Raw genomic sequence first — 18,243 nt, 5'->3', positions numbered from 1 at the left:
TTTCAGCCATAAGAAAATATACATAGATGCATTCCTTAGATAGTGGTACTTTTCCACAGTTTGAAAAAACATGTAATTTTGTTTTTTGTCAATACCACACTCAAACGAAACAACCGAGAGGATCTTAAGTATAAAATTTGCTTCCTGACGCAAATAGAGAAACCGGCTTCTAATTAAAATTTTTTAAAGTGAACTTCAAATCAAAAGTAACTTTAAAATGAAATGTATGGAATTTTTTGACTATTCAAACACTGAAGATTGAACCATCTCAATATTGCTATTCAAATACGTCATAAATATAAAATAATTTATGGCTTCTGTGTACAATGATGTGTACACTCATGTTAAAATGAATAAAACTTTTATTTCTTATGAACTATATTTTATTGATACCACAATATTGTTAAAAACAAGTACTCTGGCATTTTAAAGCATTATCTGTTACTTACGTTCATAATTTTGCTTTATAAAAAATTGTACTGAAAAGTACTGATTTTCTTAGCATGAAAAAGTCAAATGTACTGATTTCGTGATTAAAAAATCTGGCAACCCTATTCGGAGTCGGCGTAAAAACTGTAGGCAAATCTGCTAATCAATGTTTGGCCAACTTTCCGATGACCTAGAGATTTCACAGTTGGCTCAGAACCCGATGATAATGCAATAGGAAAGATGAGTTAATCCGATAGGTGGCGCAGAAGTCGAGATACTTGAAAAACCTGTACTTATAGTCCAATTTGGTTCATATTTAGAACGTATATTAATTACATGAAAAGGAATAACTCCACTAAAAATTTTTCCGATAGGTGCCGCAGGAGTCTATATATTTGGTAAATCAATATTTATGGTCCGATCTCGTACATATTTAAAAAGCTTGATTTAAAAATATTTGTTTTTACTATTAACTTATTCTAGTTGTAAAAAAAAATTGGCCAACAAACAGGGAAACTTTTGTTTAACAGAATAAATTGCATCAGCTTTGAGGAGTATTATGAAAATGCGCACGTAAAAATTAATTCACTCCAGCTTGACTACACTGTACTTATTCTTCCCGTTTTGGGCATTAAGTAAATTGGAATGTTCGCTGTCTAAAACCGAAAGCTGTGCAAGCGACAAAGAAATCCACAATGCGGCAAGTGCCGTCGAATCGTCAGGGCGCGCCGCTTTATTACTCACTGCTATCGCCCCTGCAACTTGCCCGGCCACTTGCTCTTTCGAATGCGCCCTTCTCCTGCCGCGCTTCATACTCTGTCACTTCGTTGCTAACTGGCCATGGCAGTGACGCTGGCACCCAATAAGCTATTCTTCTGCACTAACGCTTTGCGCTCAAGAAAGTTTCGCTTGCTTTTGGCTTAGGCAACACGTCTTCGGCCAACGCGTTCAGTCTTCGCTGGACTTTAACCAACAACGGTTGCGTATGCGCAATTTAGGAACGCTTGATACTCGGGGGGGAAATATTTGAAGAAACAGCGTTTGAAACATTATTAATATAAAAACACATTCATTTATTAAGTTTTATAAATTTCGATCGCACTGATAAGTCGATAAATGTACGAAAGAAAATTTTTGTATACATTGAATTATCGGTTGGGGGTTTAGTAAAAGTGCGCGCTTTTTTTCCGGATAAAATCTATCGCTTACTAGACGCATTGTGAAAAAGAAGTGTTGAAAAAATTGTGTTTAGAAAAGTTAAATATATCTTTTTCAAATGGTTTAATCTAATCCAACAACATAGTCGACAACACTTACCTACGTCTGAGGCGCTAAAATTACCGCTTATTTATTTAGTGTTTATTTGTGCGGTTATTAAAATAAAATAAAGTACACAAGCAAAATATGTACTAAAAACAAATTGTGTGCCTTCTTTGTGGAGATCTGAAAATACCAACTTATTTATTTCTCTCTAAAAGCTGGTTAAGTGAAGTAAGTAAAGTTTCACAAGACGTTTTATTTTTTCATACAAACTTTAGACTGTTTCTCGAGAAAAAGTTTCTAATAACCTTTCCTATTTGCTTAGTATGAAAGTTTGCTTGGGGGCGTTTTTTGGGCAAGTCCAAAAATTTTCATCATTGCATTTTTTTCCAATGACCTGATTTGAAAGCGTGACAAACCATTGTTAAGTATCTACTTTATAAATGATATCTCGTTTATGTTCTGCAGGCCTAATTAGCTCAACATCTACGCGACTGAATTCAAATCTAGTTGACTTAAAAATAAACATTTTAGTATACCAATATATTTTGAATGTTGTTAAAGAGATGTATGTCTATCAATAATACCTTTTAAATAACACTGTGCAACAAATTTCAAAAAGTTGAAGGCTTGGACCAACATGTATGTATGTAGGTATGTAGGTATGAAATTTGAGAACGAAACAAAAAAACGTCATTGTACTTATTTATTTTTGAACCTTAAATTCACAACTTCAAATTGATCTAAACAGGAAATGGGAACCAACTTTTACAAATTATTTGGTATTTATTCATATTTTGACCTCTTTTAATGAATGAAATTGGTCTCATTCCCATCACGTTTTGAGTGTTTCACTGTGATGTTACGTGATTGTACCTAAGTGTTGCAATACAAGTTATTTTCTTGTATTTTTTCAGAAACAGACCACGGATGAAGAATTAAAAAACCTCTGAAAATAAAATTTATTTTGGCTACTGTTTACCGATTTGTTTGAGTTCGGTTGTTTGTTGGAACTCGGTATTAAGCAACTGCTAGTGATCGTCTTATACAGCTATGTAGGCAGGCGATGCTTGTACTCATTAAGAGCTTAAACAGACGGCAGCGTTGATCCGGATCAACTCAAGAGTTAACTGCAGTTGATCCGGATTAAGTTTTTTAAAAGTCGGAACGTATAATTTCCGGTACTATGGCCCAAAAGCCATTCGGAAAATCGTGGCAACACATTCGTTATCACAGTATTCTGTTAAACCGGTACTCTCGCTAGTTTTTTTTTTTAATGAAACGATGATGATTAAATTCAAGTTAAATTATAAAAAATAATGCTAATTCCCTCAAAAAATCTATGGATATTAAAGACGCGAGCTCAAAATTTGAGCGCGAAAAAGACGCGTAAAAGAACTTCGGCGAGAAAATACGCGTAAACTTATTTTCGCGATCAATTACGTTTGACTGCGTAGCAGTATACAAATTCCACAAGAGTTTACGCGTCTTTCTTCGTCGTCAAATAGGTATACTTCGCCGAAGTTTTCTTATGCCTCTTTTTTCATAAATTTTTTTTTTCACGCGACCTTTTTCGACGCCAAAACACTCGCGCTTTTTTATTCGTGTCTAGTGGTGATATGTATGTATATTGTGTGTATGCCTTTTTGTGATCATTTTTCAAGTTTTTTTATTTTTTAGTTAAAAAAAACTGTATTAAAAGAAGTTATGTCTTTTTATTCTAAAAACAAAATTATATGTTCGAATTCGATGCTTTAGAAATGTCACAATTTTTGTCCACAGAAATCTTTCACCGTATATATGCATGATGTCCAAATCATCGATAATGATGTTTAACTGAGAGGTAGTGATGGCCGGACATTAAACAACCGGCCCTAAAAGTATCGATAATAATACTCGATGATACAAATTATTGCTAGAAACTATTTGTACTCAGACGAAAAATTTTAGTTAAATTACCGTGTATATACCTACAATTTAAAAAGCAACAGCGGAGAAAGACGATTTTTGTTTTTTTGTTGAACAACACCAAATAACCTTTCATATCCTCCTAGATTTGAATGGAGTTACTTGAAAATGCTGAAACAGGAGACGTTAAGTAATGAGAAAGCTTATCGTTTTCGCAAAGGAATAATAAATATGCTTTAAAAGAGAGCAAATAAAAAACTTGAGCTTAGCGAAAGTATAGTGAAAAAGTGTGAATCATTCAAGAGAGTCTTTGTTTCTTTTATTTTTAAGGAAAATTAGATATTACTATTGATTAAAATCCAATCAACAAATGGGTAAAATTATGATCGTCGGAGAAAAAAAATTACATTTTTCATAATTCTAGATAGAAAAAGACGATCATGTTTCAGCCAAGACTTATTCAAATAATTTTAAGTAAAAGGTCTGAAGTTTCAAGAAAAAGCAATTGCTTTGTTTCAATTCATACGGCCCATTATCTCCTAAATTTCTTTAGCGAATTGAATTTTATTATTTTTTTAATAATAATAAAAAGCAGTCAAGCATTTTAGAACAAACAAAGGCTGGTTTAACTTACCTACTAAATTATCTGTGCTAATTGGCATACAATTATGATGAATAACTTAAGCATTCTTTATTTTTCCGTAATCTTCAATTGTCGTTTTCTATTTTTCTGCCAAACTTATCACATTCTTCCGGCTGAAATTATATACAAACATTGGTTGGTTGGTTGAAGTGGCGAGTTTAACAACTCCAATTAGCACTTATGCGTGCCGTTTTAAAACCACTACTCGCAATTTAAACCTGGAAATAAAGCCCGAGAAGAAAGCAGCAGAAGTCGGTTATATGTATATCTCAAACCCAGCCTGTGGAGTTCAAGAACTTAAGAAGTTGTGGAGTTCAAGAACTTAAGAAACCGCAGAAGCAGGGTTTGCCTAGAAGCCTGATTCTAGTCCTACATAGTGCTGGGCAATCGCAGAGCAGATGCTCCACCGTTTCTTCTGCATCTGGTGAATTACAACTACGACAATATATACGACCCATTCCTGGCCAGCTCGTCAGCCATCTCGTTGCCTTGAATTCCGCTGTGCCCCGGCACCCAGATCAGTGCAACGACGTGCCTGTCAGCTAAAACCCTAACGTTCTCCCTGCACTGTTTTATTATGCTGGAGGTGATGCTTACAGAGCCAAGTGCCTTGATCGCTGCCTGACTGTCTGAGAAAATAGCAATGCTGGTTCTCGCTATCTTCGAGGCTAAAATTATTTTGCACGTCTCATTTATGGCAAAGACCTCTACCTGAAAAACACTGGCCGAATTAGGTAATCGAATAGACTCTTCATTTGGAGGTCGGTTGAAAAAAATTCCCGCCCCTGCCCCACAATCCATTTTTGAACCGTCCGTAAAAATGGATACTTCGAAGCGTTCAGTAAAAATAGGATCCTTCCACTCCTTTCTTGATGGAAAAATCGTGCCGAAGTTTTTCTTGAAGAGAAGCGAAGGACAAATGTAGTCAGTTTTTTCGCGAATGCTTGGGTCGTTGAAAGAATACAGGATACGTCCATGCCCGTAAGCTGGTCTATTCTGGTAATAAAAATTTTATAACCGGTAAGTAAAGTTTATGTCAAATTCTAAACCCTTTTCGCATTCTGTGTAGTAATGTAACCGGTAAATTTGCAATGCCAGAATTTCCACAATTCTTCTGAATATTTTAACTGCACTACCAACTTGCCTAAAATAGTGGCGACAGTAAATTGTAATATTTCATGGTAACAAAATTTTCTGGGTACAAACCCATCAGTTAAGTGCAGAATAGGAATTATATCCGGATTTTCGAATATTCGAATCTCGAATATCTAAATGAAAATTTGGTATATCCGGAAGTTAACCGGTTATCTGTACCATTAAAAATACATTTGTGTTGTATTGAAGTGTTCTATTATTTATTTGGGCACTCGATATATTCAGTAATTTTGAGAACAATTTTACGAATCCGAACAGATATCCTAATACATGGATTTTAAGCATAGAACTATATTTCCTAAATTTATATTTATCAATTAATACGTTCAACTTTTCAGTTCCAAGGTCAACTTTCGCTCACTCAACGTCGTCCTAAATATAGCAGAAAATCCAATTTCCGTTCGGAGGCGGCGTAAAATTGTAGGGCCCTCCATTTGTGTAACAACATCAAGACGCATACCACAAATTGGAGGAGAAGATCGGCCAAACACGCCAAAATATTATTATTACTAGTAAGTAGTGGTGTGAAACCGCTTATTGTCTTCTGCTAGTATGTCAATAACTATAATTGTAACCAATAACTGTGAATCGATGAAAACTAAGAAACAAAGACGAATGAATGACCAAATGATGTGCTAGAAGCAAAGAATTTCTCTTTTTGTACGACAACTGAAGAAAGTGTTAAAAAAAATTAGTAGTTATTTGCATATGCATACAAAGGGGTTGGAATCTACCATGCTTTTCTATTATTCTAGTTTAATTTCCCTGCAAATAGGTTGAATGTATTGTAAAACATTTCTTTTCAGAATTTTAGTGAGCAGAAATCTACTAATTTTAATGAAATTCTATATGTACATTTGTTTTAACTTGTCTTGTTTTAAGGTAATTTACGTCAAAATTGCCTTAAATGGATATATCGACATTCAAACAGTGGCAACTCATAACTGGCATCCTGGTCAAACATTGAAAATTTTATTAGTATGTTTAACTCAATTTCAAAAAAAAAAATTGCCAATTATGAGTTGTCTATGTTTGACCATCGATACACTTCTCAAACATGTGTTTTCAATCATATTGCACACTTTGGAATCAGGTTACAAATAACTGTCGTTAACGCTTGACCAGGGTGGAAATATTTATGAAACCTAAATACTCTCAAAACAAATTTTCAAACTACAACTATTTATTTACATATACATACACATTTAAGATTTCTATATTCAAAAACTTCGAAAACAAACCTTAAAAATTTCCAATATTACTACAAAAGCTTTTATGCAAGTAATCTTATCCAATTCGCAGAGTTTTGCAATTTTGTAATCGAAGTCAAAATCCACTTCCGTTTTTTGTAACGTCACGCCAGCGCGTATGTTTACTAATATCTTTGATTCACCATCACCAACAGTTGTAATTTTTTTACTTTTTCAATATAAAGAGACCCGCCTTTTTATTTTAAAATCGCTTAGTATTTAACCGTGTGTGTTGCATATATTTTGCATGGGAGAATATTTATTCTTTTTTTTTGAGAATTGCTATAAAATCGTTAAAAATAAATATCTTTTGATCGAATAAAAAAATTGTTTCTTTCTTTCTTTCTTTAAAAATTTGTACAATAACACTTAGAGGTAATATTAATATTAATGCAGGAAATAAAACAAAATATGGTATTAGATCGCAGTAGAAAAAGTGTACAAACCTAAAATTATGGACTAGATAAAAACTCAAATATTTATATACATAGATGGCTTATCCACTATGTAACGGGTGATTTTTTAAGAGCTTGATACCTTTTTTTTTAAAAAAAACGCATAAAATTTGCAAAATCTCATCGGTTCTTTATTTGAAACGTTAGATTGGTCCATGACATTTACTTTTTGAAGATAATTTCATTTAAATGTTGACCGCGGCTGCGTCTTAGGTGGTCCATTCGGAAAGTCCAATTTTGGGCAACTTTTTCGAGCATTTCGGCCGGAATAGCCCGAATTTCTTCGGAAATGTTGTCTTCCAAAGCTGGAATAGTTGCTGGCTTATTTCTGTAGACTTTAGACTTGACGTAGCCCCACAAAAAATAGTCTAAAGGCGTCAAATCGCATGATCTTGGTGGCCAACTTACCGGTCCATTTCTTGAGATGAATTGTTCTCCGAAGTTTTCCCTCAAAATGGCCATAGAATCGCGAGCTGTGTGGCATGTAGCGCCATCTTGTTGAAACCACATGTCAACCAAGTTCAGTTCTTCCATTTTTGGCAACAAAAAGTTTGTTAGCATCGAACGATAGCGATCGCCATTCACCGTAACGTTGCGTCCAACAGCATCTTTGAAAAAATACGGTCCAATGATTCCACCAGCGTACAAACCACACCAAACAGTGCATTTTTCGGGATGCATGGGCAGTTCTTGAACGGCTTCTGGTTGCTCTTCACTCCAAATGCGGCAATTTTGCTTATTTACGAAGCCATTCAACCAGAAATGAGCCTCATCGCTGAACAAAATTTGTCGATAAAAAAGCGGATTTTCTGCCAACTTTTCTAGGGCCCATTCACTGAAAATTCGACGTTGTGGCAGATCGTTCGGCTTCAGTTCTTGCACGAGCTGTATTTTATACGGTTTTACACCAAGATCTTTGCGTAAAATCTTCCATGTGGTCGAATAACACAAACCCAATTGCTGCGAACGGCGACGAATCGACATTTCACGGTCTTCAGCAACACTCTCAGAAACAGACGCAATATTCTCTTCTGTACGCACTGTACGCATTCGTGTGGTTGGTTTAATGTCCAATAAAGTAAACTGAGTGCGAAACTTGGTCACAATCGCATTAATTGTTTGCTCACTTGGTCGATTATGTAGACCATAAATCGGACGTAAAGCGNGTATTTCTTTATGACTACGAATATGTATATACATACGTATTTGTGTTCTTTGTTCTTGCCTTATAAGAAGGTTCATTAAACCGTCAACGCACCTTTTGGTTTTCTAGAATTTCATTTCTACTCATTGTTGGATTGCTGCTAACACCGTTGCTCTGGTTTCACATTTCTTCTTCCTCCATCATAGGTGTAGCATTTAAACTAACGGAAAGATGATTACCGTCGCAGACATTGTGAGTAACATCTACTTTTATACAAGCATACATACATATGTATTTATGCGTGTAAACATACATACATACATATATATATATATGAATAATATAAACAAATGTGAATTTTAAGTACGATAATACAAGAGAAGTATCTAGACATACATACATACATAAGCATGGTACATAGTAATAAATGAGATATGTAGTTAGTGTGGTAAGTACAGACGGCCTAGAGCAGCATTAACTTCAGCGTACATTCTCTCATCTTATCTGTATTACTTAGAACCATACAAAAGCACTCACATACAACTTCACTGAAATATCTTAGATTAAAGAAAATTATATAATGGCTTCTAATCTACGGAATTTTGTTGGCACGACACCTTTCCGCACAGCGTTCTATGACGACATTTTTATCCAGCATATCAAGACTCACGAATTGTCACATGCCGGCTGTGATTAGTATCTTATCTGCAATTAAGATTTCCAAATAAAAAGGTTGGAAAATAATGGCTTTGTTCATATGCTTTATTTCGAAGCGACTGGAAGCCATTTCCGTTTCCAGTTTAATTTTGCTTTGATTTTGATACAAACAATACAATCGAAAACATTTCCAATGAAGGTAAATGTACATAAATATTTATATTAGTCGATTTTTTTACTTATATATGTGGAACTAGATTCCACTAAAACCCGAAAAATTACACATAAATAAAATCAAGAAGATATGACTTTCCTAGAAATATGCAGTCTTATTAAAAGAATTGCCACCTCATTAAACTAAATTCCATCTTAAGTGGGCTTAAACGACTACATATTTATTATACGTAAATTATGCACATAAATTTATTTGAATCTTTTTTTTGGTTTTAGATTTCCGTTGAATTAACAACTCAGGTTTTTATTATTTATATAAAGCTTCGTTGATATTTTAAAGATCGGATTTTTTCACTTTTAATCGTAGTAGCGATTAACTCAATCAAGAATCGTAACACATCAAAATTTCGTATTTTAATCACTTGCACCCGAAAATTTAATATCTCTTCTAACCAAAACGCAATAATTGCAGAAATGTAAGTGCCAAAATATTTAAACTAGTTAGTCAATCAAATTTATTCATTGGAATCGTTTCTTATGCTGGATTTCCACTAGGCATTAAATGGCAAAAATGACAAATGACAAAGTCGGGCATTAAAAAAAAATCGTGTCATTACATTAAAAAAATAATCATTAAGTTCATTTCCACATGGCATTTTTTTAAATGGCATACATCTTTTGTCATTTCAATGCCTAGTGGAAATTCGGCATAATTCATTTAATTATTAATATTAAGTTAAGTTGTTGAAAGTGTACAATTTACTTGAGACTTTTAGTTGGCAGAAGTGTATATTAAGTTTTAATTATCAAGCCTTGGTCATAGTTCTCAATTACCATCAAAATTTTGCAACTATTATTAAAAATTAAGTGATCGAAACTAAACTCTTTTCTCAATATTGTTATTCTCGAAGTGTTGCAAACCCCAGATTGCACGGTTTGCAAAACTGTCCCATAGACAACCCGGTTTTTCCAAGGGCTGTTCAAGACTTCGAGAATGCCCTTATTGTATCTAAAGAATGCTCAGGTAGAATAATTGGTTTTTTGTTGTGGAACTCCTCATATACATATAGCTCTTTCTTACACCTGAGGTAAAAGGTATTTTTTTGTAATTTAGTTCGCATAACGATTATTTTTAATAGCTAAACCGAATAGAGATAGATATATGTAGATATAGACATGTGTGTATGTAAATGAGTAAAGATTTTTGAAGCGGGCCACCATTTTTTCGAAGGTCGTGTTTTTTTTGTGCAATTATCTGTTTATGCTTCACAAAAAAGCTTGACCTTCGAAAAAATGGTGGCCCACTTCACAAATTTTTACTCATATGCATTCACGCTGGTTTTTGTGTATTCTGGAGGCAAATTAAATTCGTTTTTGTGGTTGCCGAAGAAGAATTTTCCTTATTTGGTCAACGGCTAATATGTAAGCGAAGCCAAGCGTACGCGAACTTAAAATAATTAACGACCTTTCTTTGGTTTGCCGTATTTGTAAGCCGTTTTGATTTTACATATTTGCGCTCTAACGGAATTAGCGTCAAGTTCGTTGTTGAAGTCTTTTGTTTGGCACCATTAGGAAGCAATGACTATATCAGTTTTGAGTGAAATTTCGCGTTTTTAATGAGACAAATAAACCGTTTCTGGACTTCGAACGTAACCAAAATTTTTGAACTCAAAAATCCAAGGCGAAGTCTTATGAGGTGGTGTTTCCAGAGCAGCTGAAACTTTCGCCTCGGTGGTTCTAAATTTGTATTGTCATTTGCATAACTTTTTGTCATAATTTTTGCTTTTATCCTACTTCTGCTACCATTTTCTATGAATTCGCACTGGAAAAAATATTTTCATACAAATTCCTTTAATGATTTTAAGAACTGAGCATTTTAAAACAAGTTTGCTTATTCTGTTGTAGCTAAGTGTACTGAGGTGCTAGTTATTCAGCCTTATCACGAGTTTCATTTTCCCCGAACCGGTTCACTTTTCACTTTTGGTTTCCATGGTTTTAGTATGGGCAGATGACAAATTTTCGGGTGAGTTTTTTTCAGGCGAAACTCAGGATAAGGCAGTATTATATGTTCAATTTCCGTCTGATTACACATAGCAAAAAAAAAAAAAACAAAAAGCTTCTTCTAGAATTGATATAATTGCCAAACTAACTTTTTGATTTCGGTTTGGTCCATCAACTATGAAAAGGTATCTGTGAAGTGCAGAAAAAACCGTATTCGAAAAAATCTCCAAAAAAACATATGTTTAAAGTAAGCCAAACATCGCTTGCTGCCAAATCGTATCAGTTTTGGTTTAAAAAAAAAACGCACATTTTTTCTCAGTGTAAAAATGTGCGAGTATAAAAATTTAGAGTTTTAAACGCCACTAATTGGGTCATATTTTAATTTCGACGATCAATGCAGTTATTTAAGAATTTAAAAATCGTATACTCATTCAAACATTTCTCGAAAAATAGTAGGGGCTCTGCGTTGTTGGTAGTTCTGATTATTTAACTTATTTTCTGTTTCTGTACGGCTTAAATGTCCACGATATTGTTTACATTGTATATCTTGCAGGAAAACGCTTACTTTAAGTTTGATTCGGCGCATATTAAGAATTGTTGAAGGAACACACTAATATACCCACACTTGCTAAAGATGGTTTTGTTTTCGCTTATACTTATGTACTTTAGAGACAGAATGCATTGTCTTTTACTTAGCATTGTCTTTTTGCTTTGTACCTTGTGTACCACCTTAGCTTCCACTTTGTTTCATTGGCGGCCTTTGCAACGCTAGACTGCAACTTTTGAAGGCAAATTGCTGAGTCAACTACACCATCTACGTACATGCGTACATACATACATGCATAGACACGTTTATATTAGATTATGAATCATTAAATGCAAAAATGGTTCAAGTAGCGTTAATTACTACCTTTTTACGACTTGTGGGAAAAATTAACTAACTAAATATAAACGCAGGAAGTGCATTTAAAACATTGCATTCATATACGTATGTATGTATGTACATATAATCTACATTAGACCACGTCAAAATAAAAAAATAAAACGCATTTCGACCATCATAACACTCAAATTTAAGCATTTGGTATAGTAATGCTCCCCTCTCTAGGAAAATTGTACGAGGTCCCGCGTCGAGCATTTAGTTTTCCCATTGGAATTAAACGTAGGAAAATGAGTTCTTTCCTTTTGAGATCAATATAATTTTCTAGGTTCTATGAAAAGTGCGAAAATTATAAGAATACATTGATTACATGCCATTTAAGTATTATGCATGCTCAGATTCCTTGAATTTCAAAAAAAAAAATATTTGAAAAATACTAGATGTGACCTCAATAGGACAAGGGATTAAAAAAGCGAGCGTTTTCATTGATCCTAGAAAATTAGATTGATCTCAAACTACTGAGCTTTAAATTAAAAAACTACTTTGGGTTTGGAGCTATCTGCAAGAGAGGTCTCAGCGTGTCAAGGTTGGATCTCAAATATCCGAACAAAGGCCTTTGTTCACGGGTGTCCCACAAGGGTCAATCTTAGGACCACTACTATTTAGTATGTTCGTTAATGATATATTTCGGACTTCTATGCACGCAAACATGCATGCCTATGCGGACGATGTCCAGCTCTATGTGTGAGGTCCTCTTGAGGACTCAGCTAATTTGTGCGCAAGCTTCAACAGAGAACTGGTGTCTATAAGGTCCTGGGCACAGTTAAATGGTATTCGGCTTAATTGTGACAAGTGTTTTGTTTTACCTATTTGTAAGAAACGTCTTAACCTAGCAACTATTCCATCGTTACACATTGGTGGCAAACCAATTAAATTTGAGTCAAAAGTAATTAACCTTGTGAATTGAACTGTAGGCAAAGTCTATAATACTTTAAGGAATTTACGAATGTCTGCTCCATTCACACCGATAGAAATCAGACGTAAACTCGCAATCCAACTTATAATGCCAATTATCTGTTATTCTAAGGTTGTCTACAGCAGGTTAGATTCCCAATCAGCTCACAAAATAGATGTAGTATTTAACCAGATCACGCGCTATGTGTTTGGGCTAGCAAAATATGATGAGCATATTTTCGCTTGGAGAGCGCGCCTACATGGCTGGTATATTCCTTTTTCGTCTCATGACAGATAAGGCACCCAAATATCTATATGAAAAATTAACATTCCCCAAATCCACTCGAGTAAAGGACTTGACTGTTCCTACCTACAATTATCTCAGCTCTGCACGGCTATTCTTTGTCAATGCTATCCGCATCTGGAACTCTATTCCATCCCATATTCGCAGTAGTTTAAACAAAAGCAACTCTAAAAATGTTCTGTATGCATATTTCCGTTAGCTTCACTTCAGTCCCTGTGATGTGCTCTCTATGTACTTGTAAATGCAAAAATTTGAGTCTTATGCCGCTCGCATTGCGGGATACTTTTTTTTTTATTTTGACGTGGTCTAATGTACATATAATATACATACATACATACATTTATTATAAGCCGAGGAGTTTTGCACTTCATTAGGGTCGCATGAATATGATTTTTATTTGTCAGGTGAAACGAATACCGCGGAAACAAGTGTTTGCTGATATAATTATTTTGTTTTTAGTTATTTAGTATTTTAGTTGTTTTCGCTTTCTCAAAGTTTTCAAGTTGGCTCTTAAAGTGCATGCATAATGAATGAATGGAATGCAATTGTTGTGGTTACAATTTTGATAATTTACATTTTTCCTTTGTGCATCTATAGCGTATACCTTTCGCTTATAAATCAAAAATTTCTCATGCCACACTTCCTTATCTGCTGCGATGCGAATTCGACGGTTTTGCTTTTGACTAACAATCGTAACTTTATTGAGGTGCGTAAACAAAAGATTTTACATATATCTCTTGGTTGCATATTTACAGCCATTTTTGTTCTTCTCACGTTTTCGCTCCAAATCGGTCTGGTCTACACCCTTCCAAGGTTGTTAAGTGAAACTTCGCAGTGATAGCACATACATTTTAACCCAAATCGACCCCGTGTTGCCATATGGCAACATAAAATACATCATGTATGGTAGGGTATAAAACTAAAACCACTTACTCAAAGATGATTATACATACATATGTACGTTAACTAATAGCTAAAAGGTGTCTCTTTCGAAACGCTGACGCTTCCGTCAGTGAATTTCTCTCTATCGAGTGTAATACACGTGGGTTCTTTAAAAAAAAAAATAGAAGGGGTAGAAAACCTTCGATGAGACCATATATGAAGAAATAAGAATACATTTATAGCAAGTGTTTTTCTTTATTTACAAAATGCGAAAGTGATAAAAAATTAGCTAATACATTAGTGACTCCATAAACTTACAGGTTTATTCCAGCTGTGCGCAGGCGTTTAGTTTTTAGGATCGTGTTTTTACATATTCGTAATTTAAATTTTTTTAATAAAATCAAATGGTGGTAGTTCATGATTGTGTGTGGATTAATATCACAACACTGAGGATTTGGCAATAACCTTTTTCATCTATTAAAAAACAACACTTACGGGGCAATGTTTATTGTAAGAACAACATTTTTTTCTATGAATCGACATACTTTAAGCATTGTTGACGCTATTTCCATTTGAATGAGGAAATAGCGTCAATGACTTTATTTCCAAATTTTTGTTGACTTTATTTCGCTTTTGAAAAGGTAATAATGTCAATTGACTTCATTTCGCACCAGGGTGGGAAATAAAGTCAATTGACCTTATCTCCATTGACCTTATTACCTGTCACCATATTTTTATCATGGTTTCAATAAACAACTTTTGACGGAAAATAAAATTTTTTGAAGTTTCATAAATTGTTAGTATTCTCAACGGCCTTGCCACTTTGATAATATTCAAACAATAAATCGGAGTATTTTCTTTCCCACATTTATACCAATTTAATAATATTTCAAATCAAAAATCATTATCAGTGCTTGGTAATTTTTTTACTTACGTGGTTCGCACCTTTTTTATTAAAAATATATAAAATGTATAATGTTAAAGGAGACTTCATCGAAATTGTTCTTTTTATTTTATAACAAAAATCGCGGGAGCATTATGTTGTTATTTTTTCATTTTCTTATTTTGAATGCAATCTTGCGATTTAAAAATATAATTTTAAAGATGCTTTTTCAAAATAAAATCTTTTTATAATCGCCACTCCCATGTAAATAAATAATTCGCATAACTTAACATCCAAAACAAAAACAAATTGGAAAAAATAATTTTTATTTTGCCTTATAATTTTTGTTCACATTAAATTCGTGATTCGTGATGAAATTCGTTAAAATTTACTTTTAAATTTCTCATCAGATTTCCCAAAGAATTTGGCTTTGTGGTTAGCATATCACCATTAACTTCAACAAATTTCGAATTTAAAATTTCCAATGTTTGCAAAAAACTTGAATTCGGCTTGCGCAGACAGCCCTCCGATAAACAATTAGCATAAATATAATTTTGATCACTTTCTTCATCCATTCTGAAACCTAATCTCGTCAACGCCATTTTTGAGATCATGCATTTATTTTCAGGTTCATCATATTCGACAGCGTTGAGTGGACTAATGAAATCTTCTGCTTCAGGTAGCATGAATTTAATGAAATGTCATTATTTTATTAAAAGTCAAATGGTTAGCAACAACAACGAATGTCATTAAATGAAACTACCTTATTTTTGTGCCAGGCCTTTATGTACTCCCATCCGAACCCAAAAAGAGTTTCACTTCAAAAATCATAGGAGAAGAAAACAAGTTTAAAGTAAGCATAAAGAGGAATTAGTGAACAATTAACGAAACCCAAGTTAAGTACTTTAAGTAAAAATCTTTCAAACATGTTTTTCATATATCGGGTGGACTTTAATTATATTCCGTTATCCAAGTGTTACATCTCCTTAAGAAATACTCTCATCGCTATTCTTAAGATGAACCTTATGATAAATTCGTAATTGTTTTTTACGTTTCATTTGATATCGAAATTTACAAAAAAATTGTTATTGAGGCGATTAGTGAAAAAAATTTTTAATTTTCGATTCGTACGAACACAAGGATTCGTCTCATTATTTTTCACTTCCCTTAAAAAAAAAAAATGATCTCTTGTTACGGTGCCAGCCAGGAGAATGGATAACATTGAATGGTGTCCAAATGGTCAAATTTTTGTTGCTGTTGATGTGCACATGTTTATATGTATAAATACAGTTATTTTTTTGCTATACTACCTATTTCTCCCCAACATAAACATATTTAGTTATGAAGCGTAGCAGCGAATAACATTAGAAAAGTCCCGCTCGGATATGGGCAAGTTCGGCGGTTAGCGTAAACGAACACAGTGACTCGGCATTTTTATATATTAAGATATAATTTCATAACATTTACGCAATTCATGATTTTTATACTCATTAATTGCTAATTAAGACTTAACCTGACTTTGGATCATCATTTTCTTTAATTTAAGTTCTATCATCCGCTCATCATTCATAAAAATCCTATGACACAATCGAAAAAATACAACAATCTGTAAAAACATCGTAGAAAACAAATTTTTCTCAAGAACCACCAAGAATCGCTGGAGTCAGCAATGGCCGATAGTCGAGAACGGATACGTGGGCCACCCCGTGACGGACGTGAATTCCTGACAAGTCCCAGACAAGTGCTGCGTCGTTTGATGTTACTCTCCGAAGGGCGGCAGTACAGGGAGGCGGCAGGAGTTGTAGGTAGACTTGGGCCATCTGTCCTGCGTTCGGTAATAGCAGAATTGCCAATCGACTTGCTTCTGGAGCACCTACCACACAGTGCATATTTACTAGAGTCATTCTTTACAAGGTAAGATCTGTACCAATCTGATCCTAATCACTAAAATATTTAAACCAAAATTCTTATCGTAGGTTAATCACCATCAATCCCTCACCAAAGCCTGATGTGCCAATAGAATCGGTTGCTTGGCAACTGGTACGTCTTTTCTCACATCCCCACGAATCGGGTGTGAGGCAACGTTGCGGGAAGCTCATCCAAGCGATAGCGCAGTATGAACCAAATTTGCGACAAACCCTACGGGAGCGGCGGAAGTCCTTTGATAATGCAGTTCAAGGTTTAGGTGTGCACGGCTTAACAACAGACTCCGCAGGACAGTTGATATCGCTGCATGTCGCGCTTAAAACTGAGCTACAAAGACACGTTGACACCTACAAAATGGCCATACACAAGCTGGAAGAGCTTAGCATGATAACAGCGGTGCAAGATCCTGCACACTCCTCGCATCAGCGCCTACTAGCCATCAACTATGGTGACATACAACAAAGACTCATCGAGAACAAAACATTGCTCACTATGGTGGACAAGCCCGCGTTGAAGCAGTTAGCCTCTCTTGTGGAGAACCTCAGTCAGCGAGTGGAAAACGACAAAGAAGTCTTGAAGTGTGTGGGTCAGGTGAAACGTTTGGATGGACAAGCATGTATAGAGAAAAGACCGGCAGCGGGGTTGTTAATGAATTTCGGGCGAGGTTGCGAAGCTGTTTTGCAACTGATGGGTCCCGAAGGTGTGCCCACAAGTCCGGTGGATGCGGAAAGTGCCAGCAGCCACTGCAGCGATGGCTACCATTCGGATGATTCTGCCAACGATGACACCAGGTAAATATGTAAGCATTTATGTAGAAATAAGTTATGAAATATTTCGCATTCGTTTTAAATAAATTAGGGGTTCTTAAATGTTAGTTCTGCAAAGAAAGAGCCATATATATATATATATATATATATATATAAAGAATATTTAAGCAGCAAGCAAGTTTTAAATGCTTTTGGGAAAGTTTAATCGTTAAGTTTGGGTCCTATAAGGAATGTTAGAGAGAATCTTCCGATTTCGCGTTCAGTTACCAAGTGCAGAAATTCAAACAACTTTGAAATAAGTCAAGTAGTATTAAATGGTATATTCCCTGCAAACCATATTTTCAGAGTATTCTAAATTGTAGAGAGATTTTAAGGAATTCGTAAAGCTCTCATCGGATTTTTTTGCCGAATTTTCTAAAATAAAATAAACTATTCTTTTACGAAATTTCGGAAGACAATCGGTAAATCAATTAAAGTAATGCTGCTATGTAAAGAATTTATTGCGGAATTGTTTCAGAGTTTTTTTTCGTACAGAAATTTCTTTACGAGTTCATTTAATTTTCTTTGAAGA

At 34.6% G+C, this 18,243-nt stretch overlaps 1 protein-coding gene across 1 annotated transcript; it reads left to right on the top strand.

Moving 5' to 3' along the window:
* Positions 1 to 1,827: 1,827 nt before the first annotated feature.
* Positions 1,828 to 17,700, top strand: LOC108377052 (uncharacterized). The gene is made up of 3 exons (XM_017633317.1): positions 1,828 to 1,920; positions 16,526 to 16,893; positions 16,956 to 17,700. The coding sequence occupies exons 2-3, from the start codon at positions 16,649 to 16,651 to the stop codon at positions 17,698 to 17,700; spliced, it is 990 nt and encodes a 329-aa protein (XP_017488806.1). The 5' UTR covers positions 1,828 to 1,920; positions 16,526 to 16,648.
* The last annotated feature ends 543 nt before the right edge of the window (positions 17,701 to 18,243 follow it).

This window comes from Rhagoletis zephyria, unplaced genomic scaffold, assembly GCF_001687245.7.
Source record: "Rhagoletis zephyria isolate East Lansing unplaced genomic scaffold, Rhagoletis_zephyria_1.1 Rzeph_scaffold_11383, whole genome shotgun sequence".
Classification (NCBI taxonomy): domain Eukaryota; kingdom Metazoa; phylum Arthropoda; class Insecta; order Diptera; family Tephritidae; genus Rhagoletis; species Rhagoletis zephyria.
Note: the sequence above shows the minus strand (reverse complement) of the source record. Positions and strands in the feature narration are given on the sequence as shown.